Source organism: Sphaerodactylus townsendi, unplaced genomic scaffold (assembly GCF_021028975.2).
Source record: "Sphaerodactylus townsendi isolate TG3544 unplaced genomic scaffold, MPM_Stown_v2.3 scaffold_33, whole genome shotgun sequence".
Lineage (NCBI taxonomy): Eukaryota > Metazoa > Chordata > Lepidosauria > Squamata > Sphaerodactylidae > Sphaerodactylus > Sphaerodactylus townsendi.
The window spans coordinates 263,720-290,909 of record NW_025950506.1 but is presented as its reverse complement, the minus strand read 5'-3'; the positions used below and the strand labels follow the sequence as shown (position 1 = coordinate 290,909).

Below are 27,190 nucleotides of genomic sequence, written 5' to 3'. Positions count from 1 at the left end.
GAACTGGACACAGTACTCCAAGTGCGGTCGCACCACTGCTTTATATAAGGGCATGACAATCTTTGCATTTTTATTATCAATTCCTTTCCTAATTATCCCCAGCATAGAGTTTGCCTTTTTTACAGCTGCCATGCATTGAGTTGACATTCCCATGGAACTATCCACTAAGACGCCCAAATCCCTTTCCTGGTCTGTGACTGATAGCACTGACCCCTGTAGCGTGTATGTGAAGTTTGGATTTTTTGCCCCTATGTGCATCACTTTACATTTTGCTACATTGAACTGCATTTACCATTTCTTAGCCCACACACCTAATTTATCAAGGTCCGCTTGGAGCTCTTTGCAATCCTTTGTGGTTCTCACCACCCTACATAATTTGGTATCATCTGCAAACTTGGCCACCACGCCAATAATCAACGAAGACTGTTCAGTGACTCTACCAGACTGACTTCTGCATAGAAGAGCACCAGGTGGCATGATTTCTAAGCGAAGCACTGAGAGAGCATCAAAGAACCAAAGGACCGCCCATGAAAGCAACATCTTTTTCCTGTGTGTTTCTGCTGGCACTCAGAGATAGACTGTCTCTGAACATGGAGGTTCCATTCAGCTAATGTAAAGAAGAACATTCAACTGGAAGGTTGTGAGCAAGACACAGGTGGATGGAATCTGTACAAGGAGGCAGCAGTTTCACAGGGCTTTCGCCTTCTTGTTCAGATTACGTTCCTGTTGTCTCTGCCCTTGAAGATGCTCAAAACCTACGAGCCAAACTACTGCATGATATCCAGAAGGGGACAGATCCCTGACCTTTAGCTGCAGGCCTGGTTCGGCCATGGCCCGAAAGGGCAAGCCCTGCCAATAGGCCTGCTCTGTTTGCTTCCACATGACCACATAAAAGCTGGCACTGTCTTGGTAGGCAAAGATGAATCCGGCGTAGTCGTCGTCGGTGATGGTGTTCACGTGGAAGGTGCCTTCAAAGTCGACCCCGTTGAACGCTGTGTACCCTGCAGAAAGACGGGGGGGTTATTTATGTACATGAATTCCCCGTCCTTTCCCACGGCTTCAGGGCGGGGCTGCAAGAAAAACCGTACCAAATATCCACCGATGGTAAAACCACAATAGAAGAAGAATGTCAGAGTACTGAAGTAACCCACTGAGCATATTGTGTGATGAACTAGATCAGTGTGATCTAAGTGACAGCTCACCTAGCTGATGTAAGGGGCAGTGAGCTGGACTAAACCAGATCAAACCGGTCACAACAGGACAGTGTGACCTTTACACTGATTGGACCATGTATGTATATTTTTATTTTTATTTATTTATTATTAGTTTTCTATACCGCCCTCCCCCTGAGGGCTCAGGGCGGTTCACAACAGGTTAAAACAAACATTTAAAACATAATTTAAACTGAATTAAAACTATATAAACTGAACAGATGTGACTGTACGCGGCTGGTTAGGGAATACTGTGTCTGGCGAAGCATGCTGTCCGTTTGTTCCTTGCTGATGTAAATACTTGTACCGTGTTTCCCCGAATATAAGACAGTGTCTTATATTAATTTTTGCTCCCAAAGATGCGCTATGTCTTATTTTCAGGGGATGTCTTATTTTTCCTGTGTTCTGTTTGTTGGGCATGCTTCCAAACAAAAACTTTGCTATGTCTTACTTTCGGGGGATGCCTTATATTTCGCACTTCAGCAAAACCTCTACTACGTCTTATTTTTCGGGGATGTCTTATATTAGGGGAAACAGGGTAAATAGCTGCACTATATATAAACCTGCACTTCACTGAAGTCTACCTGCTTCCTGTGGTGTGTTTGCTGTCGTGGTGCTACAGCTAAGTATCCAAGCTTCTGACTCCTGCTCTTGGTAACGTACCACCCGCCGTGCCGCGGGTCTACCCGCTAACAAAGAAGAGTTTGGATTTATATCCGCCCCTTTCTCTCCTGTAAGGAGACTCAAAGGGGCTTATAATCTCCTCCCCCTCCCCCCCCCCGCACAACAAACACCCTGTGAGGTGGGTGGGCTGAGAAAGCTCTGAGAGAACTGTGACTAGCCCAAGGTCACCCAGCTGGCGTGTGCTGGAGTGCACAGGCTAATCTAGTTTACCAGAGAAGCCTCCGCAGCTCAAGTGGCAGAGCAGGGGACCAAACCCGGTTCTCCAGATGAGAGTGCACCTGAACCACTGCACCACACTGGCTCTCACCCCATCCAAAAACTCTAAAACAATCTAAACTCTCAAACAGCAGTGGCGGAGGAGGTTAAGAGCTCGTGTATCTAATCTGGAGGAACCGGGTTTGATTCCCAGCTCTGCCGCCTGAGCCTGTGGAGGCTTATCTGGGGAATTCAGATTAGCCTGTGCACTCCCACACACGCCAGCTGGGTGACCTTGGGCTAGTCACAGCTTCTCGGAGCTCTCTCAGCCCCACCTACCTCACAGGATGTTTGTTGTGAGGGGGGAAGGGCAAGGAGATTGTAAGCCCCTTTGAGTCTCCTGCAGGAGAGAAAGGGGGGATATAAATCCAAACTCCTCCTCCTCCTTCTCCTCTTCTTCCTCTTCTTCCTCTTCCTCTTCTTCTTCTTCTTCTTCTTTTTCTTCTTCTTCATGGGTTCAAGGTGAAGGAAAAGAGATTCCACCTAAGAACTTACTGACAGCAAAGGCTGTTTGACAGTGGAATTCACTGCCTCGGAGGGTGGTGGAGTCTCCTTCTTTGGAGGTTTCTAAAGAGAGGCTGGGTGGCCTTCTGTCAAGAGTGCTTTGATTGTGTGTTCCTGCATGGCAGGGGGTTGGACTTGATGGCCCTTCTGGTCTCTTCCGACTCTATGATTCTAAGGTCCATATATGATAAAAGGCAGGGTTGCCAATTCTGGGTTGGGCAAATTCCCGCAGATTTGGGGGTCGGATCCTGGGGCGGATCAGAAAGAACCTCAGTGGAATATAATGCTCTATAGTTCACCCTCCAAAGCAAGATACAATCTCATACATTTGTATATATTAAAAAAGTGGAAATATAAAACATGTTTCCTACCTACAGCTAGGCCTGGGTCACTGTTCATTGTCTGCACGATCTCCATGCCCTGTGTGAGGGAAGAGAAAATAGTAAGCAGAGCAAAGAAGAGGTTGAGTGAATTAAAGTGGCACACTCCAGCCCCCGTGGCTTACACTTGCCCTGCTGAGCACAACCCTGAAATCCAAAGATCCAAACCTCAGATGCTTCTCGGCACTTTTTTCCCTTGGAAAAAAAAAGAAAGCAAAGGGCTCTTTAACCCCCTCCCTGCCAAGTGTCATTCTCAGAGGCCTTGGCAGAGCCCTCCTGTGATTCCCTCAGTGGTGAGGGAGAAAAATACAGGCAAGTGGGAACAAGCAGCTACAGTACATGAATGGAAGGTTCTCCCAAGGCCTCTGCTGATATTCACAATGGAAAGGATGGGGTTAAAGAGCCCTTTGGCTACCTCGCAGCTGAATCTGGGTATGGAACCAACAACCGTGCTTCTTCCTCAATTTGTCCCAGCTGGCCTTTCCCCAGAGGCGTACGGCCTATAGGGGCCCCCGCACATGATGAAACGGTGTTTTAATACATACCACTAAGCCCCGCCCCCTCCTCCCTGCAGGCTGGCTCAGGAGAGGCAGGGGGCGGAGCTCGGTGGCAGATGCCCAGGCTGTCTGCCACTGTCAAGCCACACCCCCCAGCCTCCATGCAGGCCGGCTTTTGCCCTCCCCAGATCTGCATGGAGGCTGGGGGCGTGGCTCAGCATTCCCAAGCCACGCCCCTGAGAACGCAGAGGGGCAACGGGGGCACCCAGAGAAGGTGTTGTCCCCAGGCACCATTTCCCCCGATACGCCTTTACCTTTCCCCCACAGAATAACTCAATCCCATTGATGCGGACCCTGTTTCCCAGGTGTATTTCTGTTCTTGAAACCCAGTGCTCTTCACTGTACCTGGTTGAGAACCACCCAGTTGGGGTCAATTTGGGCGTCCCCTTCGGGATCCAGGATCACCGTCTGATACGCGCGGAAGTCAGTCAGCGTCACCTCAGAGCTTTCCGGGCACACGTCCATCGGGTCAGCGACCGTGTCATTGTCGAAGTCCTCCTCGCAAGCATCCCCGATGCCGTCACCTGCAGGCGAGAGGGAAATTGCAAGGTGTACATGGAAAAGTGCTTGAAAAGCCCTATTATGGCTGTCTATGCCTTGAGTACAAACATTTTTATGCATGGATAGGCACAGTGGTGGGATCCAAAAATTTTAGTAACAGGTTCCCATGGTGGTGGGATTCAAACTGTGGTGTAGCGCCAGTGGGGCTGGGCGGGGCATGCCGGGGGTGTGTCCGGGCATTCCGGGGGCGGGGCATTCCTGGGCGAGGCTGTGGTAAGGATGCAGCCGCTGTGCCGGTCCTTGGGCGGGAAATGAATGCACGCAGGCGCAGGCTGCCACGCATGACGGTGCACCTCCTGCTAGACTGCTTCCAGTTCTGCGCGCTACTGCTGAGAGGAGGGGCGTAACTAAGGCAAAAATCACGTGGCAAAATCACCAGTTAGTAACCCCCTCTCGGCACACACCAATAATGAGTAACCTACTCTCGGGAACCTGTGAGAACCTGCTGGATCCCACCTCTGGATAGGCACTCGGGAGTCTACTCAGGCACTAGGGAGTCTACTCAGGAGAGAGTCTTCAGGAGTCTATTCAGGAGTCTACTCCCTCCCTGAGATACCCGGCCTCCTATTCTATACATCCGGATGAAGAAATTTGTGGTTTTAAAAAAGATCAGTCTGATGGTTCTTATTTATTTCACTTCACATCCTGCCTTTCTCCACAGGGGGGAGCCAAAGACTCACAGGTTCATTCCCACAAGGGAAATCATAGAATCATAGAGTTGGAAGAGACCCCAAGGGCCATCAAGTCCACCCCCCTGCAATGCAGGAACACACAATCAAAGCACTCCTGACAGATGGCCATCCAGCCTCTCCTTTAAAACCTTCAAAGAAGGAGACTCCATTACACTCCGAGGCAGTGAATTCCACTGTCCTGACTGTCAGGAAGTTCTTCCTGATGGTTAGGTGGAATCTCTTTTCCTGCACCTTGAACCCATGACTCCTGGTCCTAGTCTCTGGAGCAGCAGAAAACAAGCTTGCTCCCTCTTTGACATGACATCCCTTCAGATATCTGAACATGGCTATCAGGTCACCTCTTAACCTTCTCTTCCCCAAACTAAACATCCCCAGCTCCCTAAGTCTCTCCTCGTAGGGCACAGATTCCAGACCTTCTACCATTTTGGTTGCCCTCTTCTGGACTTTCTCCAGCTTGCCATATCCTTCTTAAATTGCGGTGAAATGTTAAATCAGAGTAGAAATATTTGAATAGAGCAAGCCAGCTTGCAAATTCTGATTTACTCCGGCCTTGGAATAATACTTAATGGCCAATTACAGATGGGGGAGCTTACCTCCTCTCGGCCCTGCTGTGGCATCAGGCATGAGCAATAGGCACAGCAACTTCCTTGTACGTCAGTACAAGGAAGTTTGCTGCATGCCACTTCAGCTCCCTGCACGCAGCACCTTCCTGTCGGTACAAGGAAGTTTGCTGCATGCCACTTCTGCTCCCTGCACGCGGCACCTTCCTGTCGGTACAAGGAAGTTTGCTGCATGCCACTTCTGCTCCCTGCACGCAGCAACTTCCTGTCGGTACAAGGAAGTTTGCTGCATGCCACTTCTGCTCCCTGCACGCGGCACCTTCCTGTCGGTACAAGGAAGTTTGCTGCATGCCACTTCTGCTCCCTGCACGCAGCAACTTCCTGTCGGTACAAGGAAGTTTGCTGCATGCCACTTCAGCTCCCTGCACGCGGCACCTTCCTGTCGGTACAAGGAAGTTTGCTGCACGCCACTTCGGCTCCCTGCACGCAGCAACTTCCTGTCGGTACAAGGAAGTTTGCTGCATGCCACTTCTGCTCCCTGCACGCGGCACCTTCCTGTCGGTACAAGGAAGTTTGCTGCACGCCACTTCAGCTCCCTGCACGCGGCACCTTCCTGTCGGTACAAGGAAGTTTGCTGCATGCCACTTCAGCTCCCTGCACGCGGCACCTTCCTGTCGGTACAAGGAAGTTTGCTGCACGCCACTTCGGCTCCCTGCACGCAGCAACTTCCTGTCGGTACAAGGAAGTTTGCTGCATGCCACTTCTGCTCCCTGCACGCGGCACCTTCCTGTCGGTACAAGGAAGTTTGCTGCATGCCACTTCAGCTCCCTGCACGCGGCACCTTCCTGTCGGTACAAGGAAGTTTGCTGCACGCCACTTCGGCTCCCTGCACGCGGCACCTTCCTGTCGGTACAAGGAAGTTTGCTGCATGCCACTTCAGCTCCCTGCACGCGGCACCTTCCTGTCGGTACAAGGAAGTTTGCTGCATGCCACTTCTGCTCCCTGCACGCGGCACCTTCCTGTTGGTACAAGGAAGTTTGCTGCATGCCACTTCTGCTCCCTGCACGCGGCACCTTCCTGTCGGTACAAGGAAGTTTGCTGCACGCCACTTCTGCTTCCTGCACGTGGCAACTTCCTGTCGGTACAAGGAAGTTTGCTGCATGCCACTTCGGCTCCCTGCACGCAGCAACTTCCTGTCGGTGCAAGGAAGTTTGCTGCACGCCACTTCCGCTTCCCGCACGCGGCAACTTCCTGTCGGTACAAGGAAGTTTGCCATGCTCAGGTTCAGTTGCCAGCACACCGTAGGGGACTCCTACCTATTCGACCAATCTGTCTAGCACTTGAATCCAGTACCCTTTGCACTCACTGTCTGAATCCTTCTGGTTGGGATTGGCCACAAGACGGCAGTTGTCAGGGCCGGGGGGCACGTAATCGGGGATGCCGTCATTGTCATCATCGTTGTCGCATTCATCCCCCAACCCGTCGTTGTCTGAGTCCAGCTGAGAGCTGTTGGGAACCTCCGCACAGTTGTCCTTGCTGTCTTGGTGGCCGTCCCCATCCCTGGACGAGACAGAAAGGAATGGTGTGAATGAGACTTAGGGGGTTATGAAACAGGAACCCTCCTGCAGTTGGGGGAGCAGTGGAGGGCAGCGTCCTGAGATTCCTGCTTTTTCTAGGATCATAGAATCACAGAGTTGGAAGAGACCACCAGGGCCAGCAAGTCCAACCCCCTGCCATGCAGGAACACACAATCATAGCACTCCTGTCAGATGGCCATCCAGCCTCTCTTTAAAAACCTATAAAGAAGGAGACTCCACCACACTCTGGGTAGTGCATCCCAAGGTGCAGGAAAGAGATTCCACCTAAACAACAGTGGCATAGTGGAGCAGCAGTGGCGTAGTGGTTAAGAGCAGGTGTACTCTAATCTGGAGGAAACGGGTTTGATTCCCCGCTCTGGTGCTTGAGCTGTGAAGGCTTATCTGGGGAATTCAGATTAGCCTGTGCACTCCAACACACACCAGCTGAGCAACCTTGGGCTAGTCAAAGTTCTTCGGAGCTCTCTCAGCTGTGCCTACCTCACAGGGTGTTTGTTGCGAGGGGGGAAGGGGGGATATAAATCCAACTCTTCTTCTTCTAAACATCAGGAAGAACTTCCTGACTGTCAGGGCTGTTAGACAGTGGAATTCACTGCCTCAGAGTATGGTGGAGTCTCCTTCTTTGGAGGTTTTTAAACAGAGGCTGGATGGCCATCTGACAGGAGTGCTTTGATTGTGCGTTCCTGTGGCCCTTGGGATCTCTTCCAACTCTATGGCTCATTCCGCACATGCAGAATAATGCACTTTCAAACTGCTTTCAGTGTTCTTTGAAGCTGTGCAGAATAGCAAAATGCACTTGCAAACAGTTGTGAAAGTGGTTTGAAAACGCATTATTTTATGTGTGTGGAAGGGGCCAAAGATTCTATATGAAAGAAGTAATAATTGAAGAGGACATATTTCCCCATCCTGAAGTTCGCATCATGCTTACCTGTCCTGATTGGTGTCACATACGTCGCCCACCAAGTCACTGTCCGCATCTGTCTGAAAGATACCAGAGGCTCAGGTGAGCAAATGATCTGCCACGCCCAATCCTTCCCCAACTGCTACACGATCCACTTTTGGCAGAAACAAAACCCCTCCCGTTCAAAACACGGTCGATTTCTAAGAGATCTGTTCGATTTCAAATCCTGACACATCGGTTTTTATCAAATTTCCCATTCTTCCAGATTGTCAGACAAAGAGCTTATGACATAGAGAGACAATCTGATTTAAACCTCTCCCCAGAATACCTGGCTCCTGAAACCTTTAGATTTCAGGTGAAACCATCCCCTTATTTGTTTTTTTTAATAGAGAATAAAGATCAAAGGATGATGTTTTCATTGACTCAAAGCAACACCCTGCCATCTGGTGTCATAGGCCCCTTCCGCTCACGCAAAATAATGCGTTTTCAAACCACTTTCACAACTGTTTGCAAGTGGATTTTGCCATTCCGCACAGCTTCAAAGAGCACTGAAAGCAGTTTGAAAGTGCATTATTCTGCATGTGCGGAATAGATTCAAGAAAATCCCCTACGAACAGAGGCCCTGTGGTTTCTCCTTGGAAGAAGTGGATTCGCTTGAACACAAGTTGCTTAAGTGCCCTCTATATGATAAGCCCAGGGAAGAAATCCGGGGGCCTCTTTTTTGACTGAATGGGCTGGAAAAGACAATAAATGGAAATTGAACTATTTGCTGTTGGGGAAGGACGAGGAGTTTCCAGTGATGTAGCTCGGTTTTGTGTTTTAGTCAACAAATACAGGAGAGCAGGTGTACCCTTAATTCCTATAGAGGAATGTTAAAATAAATTTTACTTTATATTTTAACCTTCTAATCCAGTGGTTCTCAACCTGTGGGTCGCGACCCCTTTGGGGGTCGAACGACCCTTTCACAGGGGTCGCCTACGACTCTCTGCATCAGCGTTCTCCATCGGTAAAATGGATAAATGTTAGGGTTGGGGGTCACCACAACATGAGGAACTGTATTAAAGGGTCGTGGCATTAGGAAGGTAGAGAACCACTGTTCTAATCTCTTCGTTTGTAAATAATTTGGAATTTGGCTTTTTATGAATTGAGGTTTTACTGGTTGTTAACCGTAGATAAATAAATTAACTGCCATTCTGCCATTTCCAAATGTTATTATGTAGGTCACTGAGTTTGGAAAAAAATAAGCAGTGAAGTCTTGGTGGCAAGTTTAAATGTGCTCCTCATTTATCAGCTGGAGTATTTCAAATCCTCTATGCTGGAGCTCTGGAACGGAGCCTGTGTGAATGACAACACTCTTACAAAATGCATTTTCGGAGAAATTTCCCAAGGCGATTCCAGTTAGGAGAGCTTGCTTGGGATTCTCTGACCCTGCCTGACATTTTGCAGCAAGAATTGGCAGCGCAGAGAGTGACGCAGGCTGAACTGAATTGCAAGAATGACTTTCTTTGGACAAAATTTTACGCACATGGAAAATACCACGTGCCTTCGAAAATTCATCGAAGCCAGACGCTACTGGATACTGGCGGCTCGTTGTGGGTTTTCTACTGAGCTTAGGGAAGTTTTCACTGATGTGAATTGTTGAAGGATTGTATGCTTTGACATATGTCTGCAGAGATTGGGGCATTCGTTGTTTCATAGCCCCATTTGTAGGCTCTATTCACACTAGTGATTGAGTAAGTATTAAGCTATTCGACCCTACTGACTGCTAGGCATTTTCTGTGCATTGCTTACAGTTCTGATTACTAGTAAACAGCCTTCTACCTTTTAGTACAGACCTGGGCATTATATGGCCCGCGGGCCACATCCGGCCTGCCGGATGACCCTGACTGGCCCCCCTGCCGTGCTGGGGAGCAAAGAAGCCTTTGAAAAGCGGAAGCTTGGGTTGCCTTGGCTGCCGGCTTCTCTTGAAGGAACTTTCAAAAGCGCCTATTACCTTTTGGTGACCCTCCACAATATTTTCTGTTTCTTATATGGCCCCATGGAAAAAATAATTGCCCACCCCTGTTTTAGTAGCTAATGGGCATCCAGAGCCGCTACCCAGGGCCCTGGACTGAGAAACATGAGCCAACCAAAGGGGGAAAAGAAAGCAGAGGTGGGTAGAAAGAGAAGGGAATGAGTAAGTTCCTGCCTGCTTTGTTCTCACTTGGGCAACGTGAGGCCTGTAGCTTGGAACTTTTGCCCAGGGCCTCACGATCACTAAGACTTCCCCTGCCAAATTATCTTGGCGCTTCCCACTGTTGTGTTCTCTCTCCATTGCCAGACTTTACTGCAAGCTCCTTGGGGCTGGGACTTCTGCAGCTTTGGAGAGCACACCCCTACTTGCAATCTGAGGTGGTACAGTCTACCTCAGGGGCGTCCAAATCCGGTGCTTCAGATGTTCGTGGACTACAATTCCCATCAGTCCCAGTTGGCCATGCCAGCAGGGGCTGATGGGAATTGTAGTCCACACACATCTGAAGCACCGGAGTTGGACACTCCTAGTCTATCGCCTAATTCATAACTAGGATTCCCTGAGCCCTGTCTATAATTTCTGGACCCGACACCCTGTAGAGTCCGGCGCCCCCTTCCTTCCATCCCAGCCCCGAATTCTCCTACCTGAGTAGGGTTGCTCATCTCGGGGCAACTATCACAAGCGTCGCCCACCCCGTCTTCATCCCGATCCGTCTGCAGTGGATTGGGTACTTTGGGGCAATTGTCAAGCCCATTGGGAATACCTGTAGAAGGGTGGGGGGGAAGGAACATTTAAAGTATCAACTTGCACCCTCTGTTTGCCCCAAAGCTGAATTGTTCAATCTGTGTCCCGCCTCCTTCGCCGTCAGAAAGCCCTACTGCCACTTGTCTGGCCTTGTGTTTTTATGTAGTGCCGTAGCGGTTAAGAGCGGTGGATATGAATCTGGAGAACCAGGTTTGATTCCCCGTTCCTGCACATGAGCAGCGGACTCTAACTGGTATTGTCGAAAGCTTTCATGGCTGGACTCAACTGGTTGTTGTGGGATTTCCGGGCTGTGTGGCTGTGGTCTGGTGGATCTTGTTCCTAACGTTTCACCCGCACCAGCAGCTGGTATCTTCAGAGGTGTATCACAGAGAGAAGTGACACACGTTTTCACCAGTGGTTCTTTCTGAACAATTTTTATGTTACTTTTTAACCATGTTTTACTTTGCGACCCACCTCAGGCCGTTTGTCTGGAGAAGCGGAATAAAATTATTTATTTAGCAAACACCAATCTGGCACTTTAGGAAAAAGCGAGGACTGAAATGGAGAGTGTCGCATTGCGGATGGTTCTAGAACATGCGCTCAGCCCAGTGGTGGGATCCAAAATTTTTAGTAACAGGTTCCCATGGTGGTGGGATTCAAACTGTGGCGTAGCGCCAATGGGGCTGGGCAGGGCACGACAGGGGCGTGGCTGGGCATTCCGGGGGCGGGGCATTCCTGGGGCAAGGTGGCTAAGGACGCAGCTGCCATGCGCCGGTCGCGCTTAGGCGAGGAAAGCGAATGCACGCAGGGCGCATGGCTGCCATGCATGCCTTCGTGCACCTCCTGCAAGGGAGCTGCTTCAAGTTTCTAAGCAGCTATCACTGCTTTGAGAGGGAGGGGCGTAATCCAAGGCAAAAAAATCACGTGGCAAAATCACCCATTAGTAACCCCCTCTCAGCACACACCAATAATGAGTAACCTACTCTCGGGAACCTGTGAGAACCTGCTGGATCCCACCTCTGGCTCAGCCTGTGTGAGAAACACTGACGTCTAGATCTGTGTGCTGCTTCTAGGGCAGTGGTGGCGAACCTATGGCACGGGTGCCAGAGGTGGCACTCAGAGCCCTTTCTGTGGGCAGCCTGGGGAATCACCACCACTTCACACAGCTAGGCTGGCCTGGGCACAATCCTTTACCTGGGAGTAAGCTCAGCTGTTGGTAATGGAGAGAGTGCCATCCCAAGAGACTGCCCTTCTGCCTTCTTCACTCCATGTCTCCTCACACCCTCCAGGGGTCCTCACACCCTCTGGGACTTCTCACATCTCCTTACCATCCCCGTCAATATCGTTGTCACAAGCATCTCCCTCCCCGTTGCCATCAGTGTCCTCCTGATCGTTGTTGGGTACGTTGGGGCAGTTGTCGCAAGCATCCCCGAACGAGTCGGTGTCTGAATTTTGCTGGTCTTTGTTGGGGAAAAGACGGCAGTTATCCTACGCCAGTGACAGAGACAGAAAAAGGATAACGACTGTAAGGCGCCTCCTGATATCAAGACACACCATCAAATCTACCACGGTCTCCTCTGACTGGACAGTAGTTTTCTAACATCTATTGAGAGCCAGCGTGGCGTAGTGGTTAAGAGCCGATGGATTTTAATCTGGGAGAACCAGGTTCGATTACCCACTCCTCCACTTGAGTGGCAGAGGCTTGTCTGGTGAACCAGATGCGTTTTCGCACTCCTACATTCCTGATAGGTGACCTTGGAGCAGCAGTGGCGTAGTGGCTAAGAGCAGTGACTAAGAGCAGGTGCACTCTGATCTGGAGGAACTGGGTTTGATTCCCAGCTCTGCCGCTTGAGCTGTGGAGGCTTATCTGGGGAATTCAGATTAGCCTATACACTCCCACACACGCCGGCTGGGTGACCTTGGGCTAGTCACAGCTTCTCGGAGCTCTCTCAGCCCCACCTACATCACAGGGTGTTTGTTGTGAGGGGGGAAGGGCAAGGAGATTGTAAGCCCCTTTGAGTCTCCTGCAGGAGAGAAAGGGGGGATATAAATCCAAACTCTTCTTCTTCTTCTTCTTCTTGGGCCAGTCACAGTTCTCTCAGGACTCTCTCAGCCCCACTAACCTCACTGTTGTGGGGAGAGGAAGGGAAAGGAGCTGGTAAGCCACCTTGAGTCTCCTTACAGGAGAGAAAGGGGGGTATAAATCCAAACGCTTCTTATTTTATTGTGCGTGGGGGTCTTTTACAGCGTGAGGTCCTCATACTGGGGGTGGAATCTAGGATTTTCAGCACGCAGCGCATATCTTGCCGAGCTGAAAAAAGCTTCACTTGATGGTTGTCAAAACCAGGCACAAATGACCGTCTGACCTGGGAGCCCCTGAGATTCTGCAGCTCCAGGAAGTGGCCTGTATTGACTATTGGTTGGAGCCGGCCCTGCCCATCCCCCCAACCAGTGGTGGGATCCAAAAAATTTAGTAACAGGTTCCCATGGTGGTGGGATTCAAACAGTGGCATTGCGCCAATGGGGCCGGGCGGGGCACGACAAGGGCGTGGCCAGGCATTCCGGGGGCGGGGCATTAATAATTTCTCTGTTACTGTAAAAAACTCTTACTGTAAAAAAAAAGTTCCTAATTTCCATCTGGTATCTTTCTGTCCATAATTTAAACTCATTATAGCAAGTCCTATCGTCTACTGCCAACAGAAACAGCTACTTCTCCTCCAATTGACTGCCTGTCAAATACTTAATACTTTCAAATACTTAGTTTTGTTTCTAGAAATCAAAAGAAGGATACTTTCCTTAAACAAGGAACTTTACCGTATTTCTAAAACATGTTTTTGAAACAGCCCAACCGGGAGAATTATCCCGTTTTCGACCTTCACTAACCAGCCACATAGGAAACAACAGGACTTCATGATTTTTGGACTGAATGGAATTTCTAACGGAAAAGCAAACCCAATTAGTCACCCCCTCTCGGCACACACAAATAATTAGTAACCCACTCTCGGGAACAGGTGAGAACCTGCTGGATCCTGCCTCTGCCCCCAACCCAGCTTAAACAGGAAGTGGAGATTTGAGCACCTCCACGTTCTTGATTCCGTCGCCGTCTGCATCGTCGTCACACTGGTCCCCGATGCCGTCGTTATCGGCATCCTCTTGGCCTGAGTTCGGCGTAAACCGGCAGTTGTCCTGAGTGAAGTCGGGGGTGTTTGTTATGACAAAAGGTGTTAGGTGCTGTCGTAGACTGAGACATATGGTTGGTCAACGAATTAATAATTTCTAATGCAAAAAATATGATCAGTAGTTAAATATATGGTAAATGTATAAACCTCAACCTGGACTGCCCAGACTAGTTGAACTTATCAGATCTTAGAAGTTAAGCAGGGTCTGCCCTAGTTTGTCCTTGGAGATCACCAACCAAGCACAGGGTTGCTATGCAGATGCAGGCATTGCCAAACCACCTCTGTAAGTCTTTTGCCTTGTAAGTCTTTTGCCTCTGTAAGTCTTGTGCCTTTTCCCTGTAAGTCTTTTGCATTTCACGGAGCTGCCATGAAAGGGTTGCGACTAAGGCGCTTTCCTCCTCCTCCTCCTCCTCCTCCTCCTCCTCCTCCTCCTCCTCCTCCTCCTCCTCCTCCTCCTCCTCCTCCTCCTCCTCCTCCTCCTCCACCACCACCACCACCACCACTACTACTACTACTAAGCCAGGCTCTGAGCAGATGACAACAATTTCTGACAACACTATTTTCAATTTAAAATCCTCAATATCCATTAAAATGCAGTTCCGTAGGTCCTGTAAGACAGAGCTGTTTTGCCAGGGTTATGGCTGAGTCAGCAATAGTTCACACACTAGGTCTCCCTCATTAACATTTGAATCCTTTGTAAACACCTACCAATGTTAATCAAGATCCCCTTGGTGGGGTAGGTTTTATTGCTGTAAAGGGACCAGGATATAAATGCCATCTTAGTCACTGTTATGTTTTGATGGGATGTTTATTATTTATTGTAGAAAGAAAGAAAGAAAGAAAGAAAGAAAGAAAGAAAGAAAGAAAGAAAGAAAGAAAGAAAGAAAGAAAGAAAGAAAGAAAGAAAGAAAGAAAGAAAGAAAGAAAGACACCAGAGAAGCAGACAGACTAGAAGGAAGGAAAGAAGGAAGGAAGGAAGACACAAGACAGAAAGAAAAAAGAACGAAAGAAAGAAAAGAAAGACACCAGAGAGCCAGAAAGAAAGAAAGAAAGAAAGAAAGAAAGAAAGAAAGAAAGAAAGAAAGAAAGAAAGAAAGAAAGAAAGAAAGAAAGAAAGAAAGAAAGCACCAGAGAGGCAGACAGAAAGAAAGAAGACAGACAGACAAGAAGGAAGGAAGGAAGGAAGGAAGGAAGGAAGGAAGGAAGGAAGGAAGGAAGGAAGGAAGGAAGGGAGGGAGGGAGGGAGGGAGGGAGGGAGGGAGGAAGGAAGGAAGGAAGGAAGGGAGGGAGGGAGGGAGGGAGGGAGGAAGGGAGAGGGAGGGAGGGAGGGAGGGAGGGAGGGAGGGAGGAAGGAAGGAAGGAAGGAAGGAAGGAAGGAAGGAAGGAAGGAAGAAAGACACGAGATACAGAAAGAAAGAAAAGGAAGGAAGGAAGACACAAGACAGAGAGACAGAAAGAAAGAAAAGGAAGGAAGGAAGGAAGGAAGGAAGGAAGGAAGGAAGGAAGGAAGGAAGGAAGGAAGGAAGGAAGGAAGGAAGGAAGGAAGGAAGGAAGGAAGGAAGGAAGGAAGGAAGGAAGGAAGGAAGGAAGGAAAATTTCAATTGTACACTTAAACCACATAACAATAATGGGGACCAGTCAAAGAGAAGAAAAATAAGGGAAAAGAAACAATATGGTACCCTTAATAGGGATGGAGAACCGATAAAATATCGGTAAATAGGTAAAAGAGAAGGGAGGGCAGACAGCTAAGATGAGTGTTCTGAACTCCCACGAGTGCTCTCAACTGTAGGCCTGAACATCTCAGCCTTACAGGCCCTGCGGAACTGCATCAAATCCTGCAGGGTTGGGGTTACAGTAAAAAAGAGATCTCCAATGCACAGCCTGCCTGCTTGCCTGGGCTTTTGAGGGGTACGACAGCAAGCATCTATTAAGGAAGAGAAGGATTTAGCATTTGTTATTTTATTTTTCGTTTCAAACTGAAAATGTATTCAACTATCTTTGTAAGCCTCCTTCAGTCATGAGGAAAGGCAGGATGTAAATGCTTCAATAAATAAATACAAATAAATAAATCTCTCCATCCCTCTTTATGGTCTCTCTCACAGCTCTTCTGTTGCTATGGAATCCTTTCTACCTGCGCACAATGCTTGTGGTTGTCGATGCAGGGCAGCGGCTCATCCGGGTATCCATCGATGTCCGTGTCCCGTCCGCATATGTTGCCATTCCCAGCCCAGCCCACGTGGCACTGAGGAGGCAAAGAAGGAATTGGTAGGGAACAAAGAGTAGAAAGGATCAGATAGACTTGGGGATGACGCAGCCACAGATGCAGGTGAAACGTCAGGAGGAAATGTTGCTAGAACACGGCCATACAGCCCGGAAACCACACAGCACCCCAGTGATTCCGACTGTGAAAGCCTTCGACACTACATACCTAATAGAACGGATATGCTGACAACGGCTGCCTTAGCTGGCTTCAAAAGGGGACCAGGAAAATTCATGGAAACCGACCGATAGCTGGTAGGTAAATGAGGCCTCTGCATTTAGAGGTGGTCTACTATTAGATCAGGGGATCCCGGATACCTGTGGGCACGAGGGTGCTCACCCACACTTTTTCTAATGCCCACCAAGGGTTTTTAGGAAGTAGGCGGAGCCAAGTTGGGCATTTGCCCAGCAGATCTTCTGATTGGCTATTGGATATTTGCCCAGCTGTGCAGATTTTTGTAAATCAGCTGCCACCACAGCACGAGGATCTACACTGTGTTACTGAAGGTAAGCCATGGCGATCATTTCATGGCTGGCTCCGCCTCTTGCAGCCGCCATTTTGTCACTGCGCCTCCCCATGCTGCATCTGAATTCCAAATGCGCCCCAGGCTGAATACGGTTTGGGGGGCTGTATACTAGGCGCTAGCATCAACCATGTAGGGCAATTTCCTGCATAGGTGTCCAATTTCCTGCATTTTGTGGGCTTCCTGACGCATCCAGCCATGGGGAATCCAGCTGGGCAGTTGTAGCAAGGCCTATTGTCACAGAGGCGTACCTAGGCAAACTGGAGCCCTGGGTAAAACCTGAGTTTGATTCTCCCCCCCCCCAATGGGCAGCCACCCTCCCCCACCGTGACCAAACAATGATTTTTTCCAGCAGGTTGTTTCAAAGTCACCATCACATTGTAGAACATCCCCCAACTCACAAATCTGAACACAGCAATGGGCCATGCCACACAGCAGAAATAATTTTGGGAAAACATTTTCAAAATGCTTTCAAAATGTTTTATTGCTGCTATGAAAACATTTTATGGTGTTGTATCCAGCCCCCCCCCAATTGGGGGAAACAGCATCACTTTCAATGTTATTTAAACTGGGGACCCCAGATTCTCCCTTTAAGGTGGATTTAAAAGGAGAATCTGGGCTCCCTCGTTTAAACAAGTGATGCTGGAATCCACCCCCAAACAGCATAATTTTCAATGGTGTTTAGGGAGCCCAGATTCTCCTTTTAAATCCACCTTAAAGGGAGAATCTGGGGTCCCCAGTTTAAACAACATTGAAAGTGATGCTGTTTTGGGGTGGATTCTTTCCCACCCCGAAACAGCATCCCTTTCGATGTTAAAACTGGGGACCTCAGATTCTCTTTTTAAATCCATGCTGAAGGGGGTGGATATAATAATAATAATAATAACCTTTATTAGGCATTGAGAGAATAAAAGTAAGAAAGAAAACAAGCATTGGCAGGAAGGGAGTGGATTTAAAAAGGAAAATCTGGGGAAATTTAGGGGGTGCCTGCTGTCAGGGGTGCAATTACTAAGATAGCAGCACCAAAATGTTCGTGAGACCCTACTGATGATATCACCCCAGGTTTGGTGAAGTTTGGTTCAGGGGGTCCAAAGTTATGGACCCTCAAAGGTGTAGCCCCCATCTCCTATTAGCTCCCATTGGAAACAATGGGGATGGGGGCACTCCCTTTGGGAGTCCGTAACTTTGGATTCCCTAAACCAAACCTCACCAAACCTGGGTGATATCATCAGGAGAGTCTCCCAAAATATCCCTGCTAGCCTAAAATCTGTGCCCCCTGCAGGCCAAAAATGGAAAAAACACTGAAAATACAAAATCCCCCACAAACGAACCTGCAATTTTGTCACCCAGCACAAAGTGGCGCCCTGGGCAGCTGCCCACTTTGCCCAAAGGGAGGAACGCCTCTGTATTGTCAGGAGTCTTCTGACATAAATCTGCTCACAACTGACATTGACTTAGAATAATAGAATAGAATCATAGAGTTGGAAGAGACCAGAGGGGCCATCAAGTCCAACCCCCTGCCATGCAGGAACACACAATCAAAGCACTCCGGACATATGCTGATCCAGCCTTTGTTTAAAAACCTCCGAAGAAGGAGACTCCACCACTCTCCAAGGCAGTGACTTACCGCACAGGAAACGTCTCCATTGCGCTCAAAGAGGCAGTAGCCGTTGACATGACAAGGGTTGTGTGTGGGGCTTTGGCACGTCTTCTGTGGGGTGCAGCTGCCCGTCTGGTTCCCAACGAAGCCTGATTTGCAGGGCCCGCACTTGTAAGATCCCTGTTGAGATACAGAACCCATGGCTGTCCAGCCTTTATTTTCATCACCACAAGCTACAGTACCAGCCTACAAACGCCATCTCGTTTACCTCTTCTAGACTGCCATTTTTGGTTGGCCAACTTTACACTAAGTCAGATTCTCAGCCCAGCTAGCTCACTCTGGCAACTTTCCGGCACACAGGCTGAGATAAACAAAGATTTCCCTCCACAAAGACTGCTGGAGAGCTTTGAATGGGTGGTTCTAGGGCATTTATGCCAGCCCAAGGCCCTGCCCTGTTGAAGCTCTGACTAGACTTGAACTCAGAACATAGAATCATAGAGGTCGATTCCGCACTTGCATTATCAACCTAAGTTCAAGCTGTGTTCGACCTAAGTGCTCCGCACAACCACTGGGATCTACGTGGTTTTGTACCAGCTTCGCTCCGTGTAACAGTCAAATTTCCGACTCCAGTTGGGAACTACTACTTTTTCAGGGAGCCACGCTCGAACTCAGCTCGATTCCAGTAAAGTGCGGAATCTCTGGTGCCAGGAGTCCCCCATTCAGCCAATCACAGCTAAGTGTTTCAGGCATGCGTACAGCTGGCCAATCAAAAAACACCACCTTCATCCCTCCATTCCTGTGGCAGTTTTTTTTTATGTGTGTGGGGATAGACGGAACATGGCCGTAGAACAGTAGCCAATCGGAACGGAGCGTCGAAGAGGCACAGGATGATTCCGCCCTCCGAGCTGGGATCAAGCTGGTTGCAGTGGGGAACAGCAATGGCTTCGACCTAAGTCAGTACCCTTCTCAGGGAACTGGGTCGAACCTATTTTACTCATGTGCGGAATCGCCCAGAGTTGGAAGAGATCCCAAGGGCCATCAAGTCCAACCCCCTGCAATGCAGGAACACACAATCAAAGCACTCCCGACGTATGTTCACCCAGCCTCTGTTTAAAAACCTCCAACAAAGTACCGACACCTGCTTATCATTCCCTGAGCTCTTCCCCAACTGAATGGACTCACCACTGTGTTGGTGCAGATAGCGTTGGGGTCACATCCGCCATTGTTCCCGTCATTGCATTCATCAATGTCTGTGCATACCTGACAGAAAGGGGGTGGAGACGGGAATCACTTAGAAACCTTGGAGTACCTTATCAGATATCTTCCCTCAACCCGTAGTCGGTTTCCACTCCTCTCCCAGCCCCCGCGTGTTAATGTTTTTTGTGGCATACATCCATTATCTTCTGATTTCTTCATTTAGTTTAATTTTAGCCGACTGTTCCATATATATTGATTTTACCCAATTATAGTTTCCCCCATAATCAGGAGCTTTTAAAACTTTGAGCATGAATGTCCAAGAAATACTGTCAAAAGCTTTTTCCATATTAGAACCGCCCGTTCGTCAATTTTTAAATTCAAGTATTCAATAACATTGACCACTGTCCTAGCATTATTCCTAAAATATCGTTTTGATAGAAACCCATTCTGCTCTTTCCCTATAATACCTTTTTAATACTATCTTCAGTCTACTGGTCATAACTGCCACAAAAATCTTATAATCCTTATTGAGTAGGTTTGAGAGACACAGGTCGATTCTGCACTTGGGTTATCGACCTAAGTTTGAGCTGCGTTCGACCTAAGTGCTCTGCACAAACACTGGGATCAATGTGGTTTTGTACCAGCTTCGCCCCGTGTTAACGGTCAAATTCCAACTCCAGTTGGGAACTACTACTTTTTCAGGGAACCACGCTCGAACTCAGCTCGATTCCAGTAAAGCACGGAATCTCTGGTGCCAGGAATCCCCCATTCAGCCAATCACAGCTGAGTGTTTCGGGCATGCGTACAGCCGGCCAATCAAAAAACGCCACCTTTGTTCCTCCATTCCTGTGGCAGTTTTTTTTATAAAGTGTGTGGGGATAGATGGAACATGGCCGTAGAACAGTAGCCAATCGGAATGGAGCGGCGAAGAGGCACAGGATGATTCCGCCCTCCGAGCTGGGATCAAGCTGGTTGCAGTGGGGAACAACAATGGCTTCGACCTAGGTCAGTACCCTTCTCAGGGAACTGGGTCGAACCTATTTTACTTGTGTGCGGAATCGCCCACAATTGCCTTTTTCCAGGAATTTGGAACTTGATGTGAAATTCTTTTCACACCAGAACGGTGCAAAGCCAGGGAACACCGGCAGAGGGTAATTGGCCTAAGGAAAAAAGTTCTATTTAGATCTTTTTCGATTAGAAAATGTTAAGCAGCATATTTAATGATGTAAGTTTTAGAAGCTGACAGATGCTAAGTAAGTTCTCATTGCCATTCTTTCCCTGTTAACAATGCTCTTGTTTATTTTTCACATTCTTTATAAAATAAAAAGAATAACAAACAGGCATGCCTGGAATCGAACCCTGGGATCTTCTGCGTATGGTGCTTTGCTACAGGGGCACTGATTCATGCTATCTCCTGCATTGTTTAGTTTGGCCTTGTGGATTCAGAAAGTGCCTGGCCTGGGTTCCGATCACAGCAACAATCTCACCTGCTTGCTAGCCTTGGCGTAGTCAACCCCTACCCCAGAGATGATATTTCCCTTGAAGCCAGCTGGGCACGGTTCGCAGCGGAAGCCTGGGGCTGTGTTCAGACACTTGGAGCCCGGAAAACAGGGGTTGTTATAGGCACACTGTGGGCAACAGATGGAGAGTCAGATGCGAGTTATATCTATGTCACCACACCTCTCCAGTTCTGGTGCCCCTCCCCCCCAGAATATTCAGCCCCACTTACTTCGTTGATGTCTGCACAGTGGGTGCCGTTGCCTTCGAAGCCCGGAGGGCAAGGCCCACAACGGTAGCCTGGATACTCGTACGTCTCCATGCAATCTACCCCACTGAAACAAGGATTTGGATTGCAGCGGGACCGATGCTCATGAAAGCCTAGAAAATGGGGAAAGCACAGGGCTTTGTTTCCAGAAAACTGGTTAGGAGGATGGATAGCTCAGCAGTGGGCATCCTGTGCTGTGCTGTGGGTAGCTGTTTTCATAGAATCATAGAGTTGGAAGAGACCCCCAAGGGCCATCAAGTCCAACCCCCTGCCATGCAGGAACACACCATCAAAGCACTCCCGACATATGTTCATCCGGCCTCTGTTTAAAAACCTCCAAAGAAGAAGACTCCACCTATCTCCGAAGCAGCGAATTCTACTGTCGAACAGCCCTGACGGTCAGAAAGTTCTTCCTAATGTTCAGATGGAATCTCTTTTCCTGCCATTACTCCAAATCTTTTTGCAGTCCATCACTCCGTGTCCTAGGCAGATTCCGCACGGGCCCAAAACAGCAGTGTGAAACCAGCGTGAAACCAGTATGAAATGGTTTAAAATGGTGTAAAAGGGTTTACGCTGTTTTCACACCGTTTTCACACCACTGTTTTTGGGCCGTGCGGAATCTGCCCTAGTCTCATAGGCAGCAGAAAACAAGCTTGCTCCCTCTTCAACATGGCATCCCTTCAAATATTTAAACATGGCTATCATGTCAGTGCCCTGAGCCCTTCAGGGGTAGGGCGGTCTATTAAATTAAATAAATAATAAATAAATAAATAAATAAATAAATAAATAAATAAATAAATAAATAAATAAATAAATAAACCTTCTCTTCACCAAGCTAAACATCCCCAGCTCCTTAAGTCTCTCCTTGTAGGGCATGGATTCCAGACCTTTGACCATTTTGGTTGCTCTCCTCTAGACCCGTTCCAGCTTGTCAATATCCTTCTTGAATTGTGGTGCCCAGAACTGAACACAGTACTCTGGGGGAGGTCTGAGCAATGCAGAATAGAGGGGTGCAATTACTTCCCTTGGTCTAGACGCTGTACTTTTATTATATATATTAAATCATACCTCCCCAAGCCTTTCCATCAAAATGTAGATGCCATTTGGTTTGATGCACAAGTTAATGGGCGGAGGAATGACTTTCCAACTGGGCTTAATTTACATTTTTGCATGCTGTGTTTTCTTTCGTTTGCTTAAAACCTGGTTACCTTCAAGAGGCCAAATTATAAACCGTTTACACGACGCCTTGTCCTCAGAGGTGGGATCCAGCAGGTTCTCACAGGTTCCTGAGGGTAGGTTGCTAATTATTTGTGTGTGCCAAGAGGGGGTTACTAATTGGTGATTTTGCCACGTGATTTTTGCCTTAGTTACGCCCCTCCTCTCAGCAGTAGCGCGCAGAACTTGAAGCAGGCTAGCAGGAGGTGCACCGACGTGTGTGGCAGCCTGCGCCTGCGTGCATTCGTTTCCCGCCCAAGGACCGGCGCAGCGGCTGCATCCTTGCCACAGCCCCGCCCAGGAGTGCCCCGCCCCCGGAATGCCCAGCCACGCCCCTGTCGTGCCCTGCCCAGCCCCATTGGCGCTATGAATCCCACCACCATGGGAACCTGATACTAAAATTTTTGGATCCCACCACTGCTTGCCTTAGATACTAGCAAGTCCGAAGCCCCTGGATTATCTCTTCCCAACACACCGAATTTGCTTTTGCCTTCCATGTAACCTGCCAGCCGTAGATAAACAGATCGGCGGCTAAAAAGGGGGTTGTCAGGATCTAACGGATAATGTGAGGAAACTTGTGTTCAAGACTTGGCCAGCCTCCTGGCTTGGAGCTCTTCCCACCCAGCACTCACCGCACACTTGGCACTCCATAATGGTGTTCCGGATCAAGGACATTTCCTTCACCTGAAAAGAATTTATAGGGTGTTAGAACGGGCGTCATGACAGGCACTGGCACGCGGGCCCAAGGAAGAGAGAAACCCTTTTGGAGGCAGCCAAGAGGGCATCACACCAACCCTTCCACAGAGCCGGGCTTCCTTCCAGAACATTCTGTGGCCACATGAGATGACAGCAAATGGGGCGTTTGCCGAGGCCCACCACCTGGCAAAGGCCTTTTAGCATCCACAGATGCTTCCCCTGTCTGCTCCCTCCAGAAATGTAAAACTGCCCAGAGATCCCCATAATGTCCCTGGGACAATCTCCCATTTCATGCTGGAAGGAGACAGTCTTGATTGCCCTTTTTAGTTTGCTGATTGGAGGACAAAAGTACTTCTACACCAGGGGCATACCACCCAGGGGAACATATGGGATCATATGTCCCCGGGCTCCAGCCATTTAGTCAAGGGGGGGGGCAGAAAAGAAGGGAGAAACGCAGCCCGCCCCACCAACCAAAAATATACCAGCGGCTCTTGGGAGGAGGAGTTTGGATGTATACCCCAACTTTCTTTCTCAAGGTGGCATACAAGCTCCTTTCCCTTCCTCTCCCCACAACAGACACCTTGTGAGGTCATGAAGCTGAGAGAGTTCAGAGAGAACTGTGACTAGCCTAAGGTCACCCAGCAGGAATGTAGGAGTGCGGAAACACATCTGGTTCACCAGATAAACCTCTGCCACTCAGAGTGGAAGAGTGGGGAATAAAACCCAGCTCTCCAGATCAGGCCCTTTCCGCACGGGCCTTTTACAGCGTCCTCGGGATGGCAAAAATGCCGTCCCAAGGGAGCTGTTTGCATGGGGGGCACAGCCGCGCCGGCCTCGCTCCTCCCCAGCGGCGCGAAGCCGCCGTTTTCCCACCTCGCTCCCCGAGCGAGGTTTTTGGAAAACAGAGGCTTCCAGCCGCTGCTGTTCGAATGGCAGCGGCTGGAAGGTGCCATCCCTCCCCCCTTGCCCAATTGACTTACCGTCCCTGCGACCATCCGGTGCGTCGCCGAGGCCTGGGGACACGCCCCCCTGCCCTGCGACTCCGGAGCAGTCACGCAGGGCATGGGGGCGTGTCCCCTGGCCTCGGCGACACGCCGGACGGTCGCAGGGATGGTAAGTCGATCGGGTGACGGCGCAGCGCATCGCCGTCTTCCCAGCCGTTACCAGGACCGTTCATGCGAACGGTCCCGGGGGGGTTGGGTCGGCGTCATATACGCCGACCCAACCTCCAGCGTGGCCGGGCAGAAGCAGCCTCAGCTTCTGAAATCTGACAAGAACAGGCTAGCTTGGAGCATCTAGGTCAGGGCTGAGTTCTAGTACCTACCACAATATCCACAATAAAGAGGAAATATGTATTAAAGACTGCTGTACTGCACAACCTCCCCTTGAAACCCCCCCTCCCCCTGCAACTTTCTGCTTAAACAATACCATTTCGGTTCAGATGTGTAAGAGTATCTGACGGGAGAGAGGGTTGTCCCTGCTCCAAGCCTTGGAGATCCCATGTCTCAGAGAGCATCTCCAAATTGAACCCAACAGACTAGATTCCACCTGTGCCCATCCACACTCACCTGATCCCTCATGTCCTCTTGAAGTTCCATCAGGATCTGGTTGAAGAGGGTGAGCTGCTTCACCAAAGCCTTCGTCTGTTCACCTGCCATTAGACGCGACAGTTCATTGCCCTGCGCTCTAGGATGCCTGTCCACAGGGTTTAGATCAGTGGTTCTCAACCTGGGGGTCGCGACCCCTTTGAGGGTTGAATGACCCTTTCACAGAGGTCGCCTAAGACCATCGGAAAATGGTCTTTATATATTTTATATATACCAATTTTATGGTTGGGGGTCACCACAACATGAGGAACTGTATTAAAGGGTCGAAGCATTAGGAAGGTTGAGAACCACTGGTTTAGATGGAGGGGCCAATCTGCATCCTCCAGGCCCCTCCCCCTATGGTCTTGGGTTCCTCCCATAGAATCATAGAGCTGAAAGGGGCCAGACAGGCCATCTAGTCCAACCTCCTCAGAATGCAGAATCAGTCCAAATCAGTGGTGGCGAACCTTTGGCACTCCAGATGTTATGGACTACAATTCCCATCAGCCCCTTCCAGTATGGCCAATTGGCCATGCTGGCAGGGGCTGATGGGAATTGTAGTCCATAACATCTGGAGTGCCAAAGGTTCGCCACCACGGGCCCAAATCATCCACGACAGATGTTTGTCCAACTGTTGCTTAGAGACTGCCAGAGAGGGGGAGCTCCCCACCACCCTAGGCATCCAATTCCAATGCTGAACAACTCTTAATATATAAATATATATATATAATATCCAGCCGGTACCTCTCCACTCATAATCCAAACCCATTCTTGCGAGTCCTATCCTCTGCTTCCAACAGGAACAGCTCTCTGCACTCCTCTAAGCGATAGCCCTTCAAATACGGCAATCTCCATCAAGAGTTTGGATTTATGCTCTGCTTTTCTCAACCATAAGGAGTCTCAAAGCGGCTTACAAACCCTTCTTTCCCTTCCTGTCCCCACAACAGAAACCTTGTGAGGCAGGTGGGGCTGAGAGAGTTCTGAGAGAACTGGGACTGGTCCAAGGTCACCCAGAAGGCTTCATGGGTAGGCAGAGGCATAGTAAGGGAAAATGCCGCCTGGGTAACACCTGATCGCCCCCCCATCTCTGCCCCCCCCGCCCTACTTATCTTAGCCAGTGGTGGGGCTGGGCCTGGCAGGACTGGGCGGAGTCAAGAGGTGCCCAGCAGCGGCCCCACCAGGCTGCTCCTTCCGCTGGCAGAGGCTCTGAAGGTGCCTCTCAGCCTGGCTGAAAAAGCAGACTGGCAGGGCCAGGCCGGGCCAAGCCGAGGGGGGAAAGGAGGAGGAGTGTGAGGGGCAATTTTCCGCCCCCCCCCATGCGACTGAACATCGGTCGCCCGGGGCATTTGTACCCAGGTGGCCGTGGAAGTTCTGTCTATGTAGGTAGGAGCAGAGAAAGAAACCCAGTTCACCAAATTAGAGCCCGCTGCTCTTAACCAGTATACCCCAATTACCCAGACTTCATTCCACAGACCCTGGATTCTCTCTCACATACAAAAACCCATACGAAACACTAGACGGAGACACAACAAAGGTCAGCCCTGAACTCACCGAAGAGGGAATTGATCACATTGGATACTGAAAGAGAAACAAAAGAAAAAAGAAACCAGTGAAATGTGATGAGCGGCCCAGGGCAACACGGTTTAGAAAAACCAAAGAGACATAACAAAGCTGGAGGGCTTTGTCCGTGGTGGCCCCTGAATTGTGAAATCCCCTCCCCCTCGGAAGTCTATTCTGATCCCTCTCTTTTGACCTTCTGGAAGTTCATCGAGCCCCTTTGGCTCTGGAGGGTGCTAGAGGGTTTTACTTTTCAGTTTTTAATCTGGTAATTTATTCAGCTGGTTGCAAACAACACCAGAGGCGTACCGGGGGGAAATAGTGCCCAGGACAACACCTGTTCTGGACTCCCCCCCCCACGCCTTCCACCCCGCTGCTGGGCCTCCAATACAGGTGGGGAAGCAGCAACAGCCGGCACCAAGCCAGAAGCCTGCCACTGTCGGGCTGGATCCCCTACCTTCATTGGAGGCTGCATACCTGCCGGAGGGACATGTGCGGGCTCCTTGACCATGGCTTGATCATGTGGGGGGGCACAATTTTGCACCCCCATGTGATCAAATGCGTGGTGCCCAGGGACATGTGTCCCTACATGTCCCGCTGGCAGGTACGCCCCAATTTACAAAGCAGCTGAATTTGTGCGTTTTGTGGGGGGGGATTCCCCCCGACTGCTGCACGATCACTTGATTTGCTGCTGTATCTGAGAAACGGCTAGGGTTAATCACTCACTAGATGCAACGTTGATACTAACTACAATACAAAGACGCGTTGCATCAACCGCTTTTTATGCATTTGTGCATAACGAACAACAATAAAGTGCATAAACAGTGAAATTCAGTGCAAAACAAACTGTGCAAAACACTCCTTAACAATTCCCAACGATACAGCTTACAATAGTTTCAGTTGCAGCATTCACTTGTCGTGCCTCCGACACGTCGCGTTAGATGGGGAAATGAACGG

The 27,190-nt window shown here is 49.5% G+C and overlaps 1 protein-coding gene across 1 annotated transcript in view; it reads right to left on the bottom strand.

The window, feature by feature from the left end:
- The window catches only part of THBS3 (thrombospondin 3), a 57,244-nt gene that overhangs the window by 14,598 nt on the left and 15,456 nt on the right, over window positions 1-27,190 (bottom strand). The window contains 16 exon segments of the mRNA XM_048482978.1: window positions 805-1,001; window positions 3,026-3,074; window positions 3,937-4,115; window positions 6,771-6,964; window positions 7,928-7,980; window positions 10,556-10,674; window positions 11,984-12,143; window positions 13,734-13,841; window positions 15,966-16,076; window positions 18,245-18,397; window positions 19,400-19,477; window positions 20,902-21,042; window positions 21,144-21,292; window positions 23,027-23,078; window positions 24,659-24,741; window positions 26,228-26,254. Coding sequence (XP_048338935.1) covers window positions 805-1,001; window positions 3,026-3,074; window positions 3,937-4,115; window positions 6,771-6,964; window positions 7,928-7,980; window positions 10,556-10,674; window positions 11,984-12,143; window positions 13,734-13,841; window positions 15,966-16,076; window positions 18,245-18,397; window positions 19,400-19,477; window positions 20,902-21,042; window positions 21,144-21,292; window positions 23,027-23,078; window positions 24,659-24,741; window positions 26,228-26,254 — 1,853 coding nt within the window.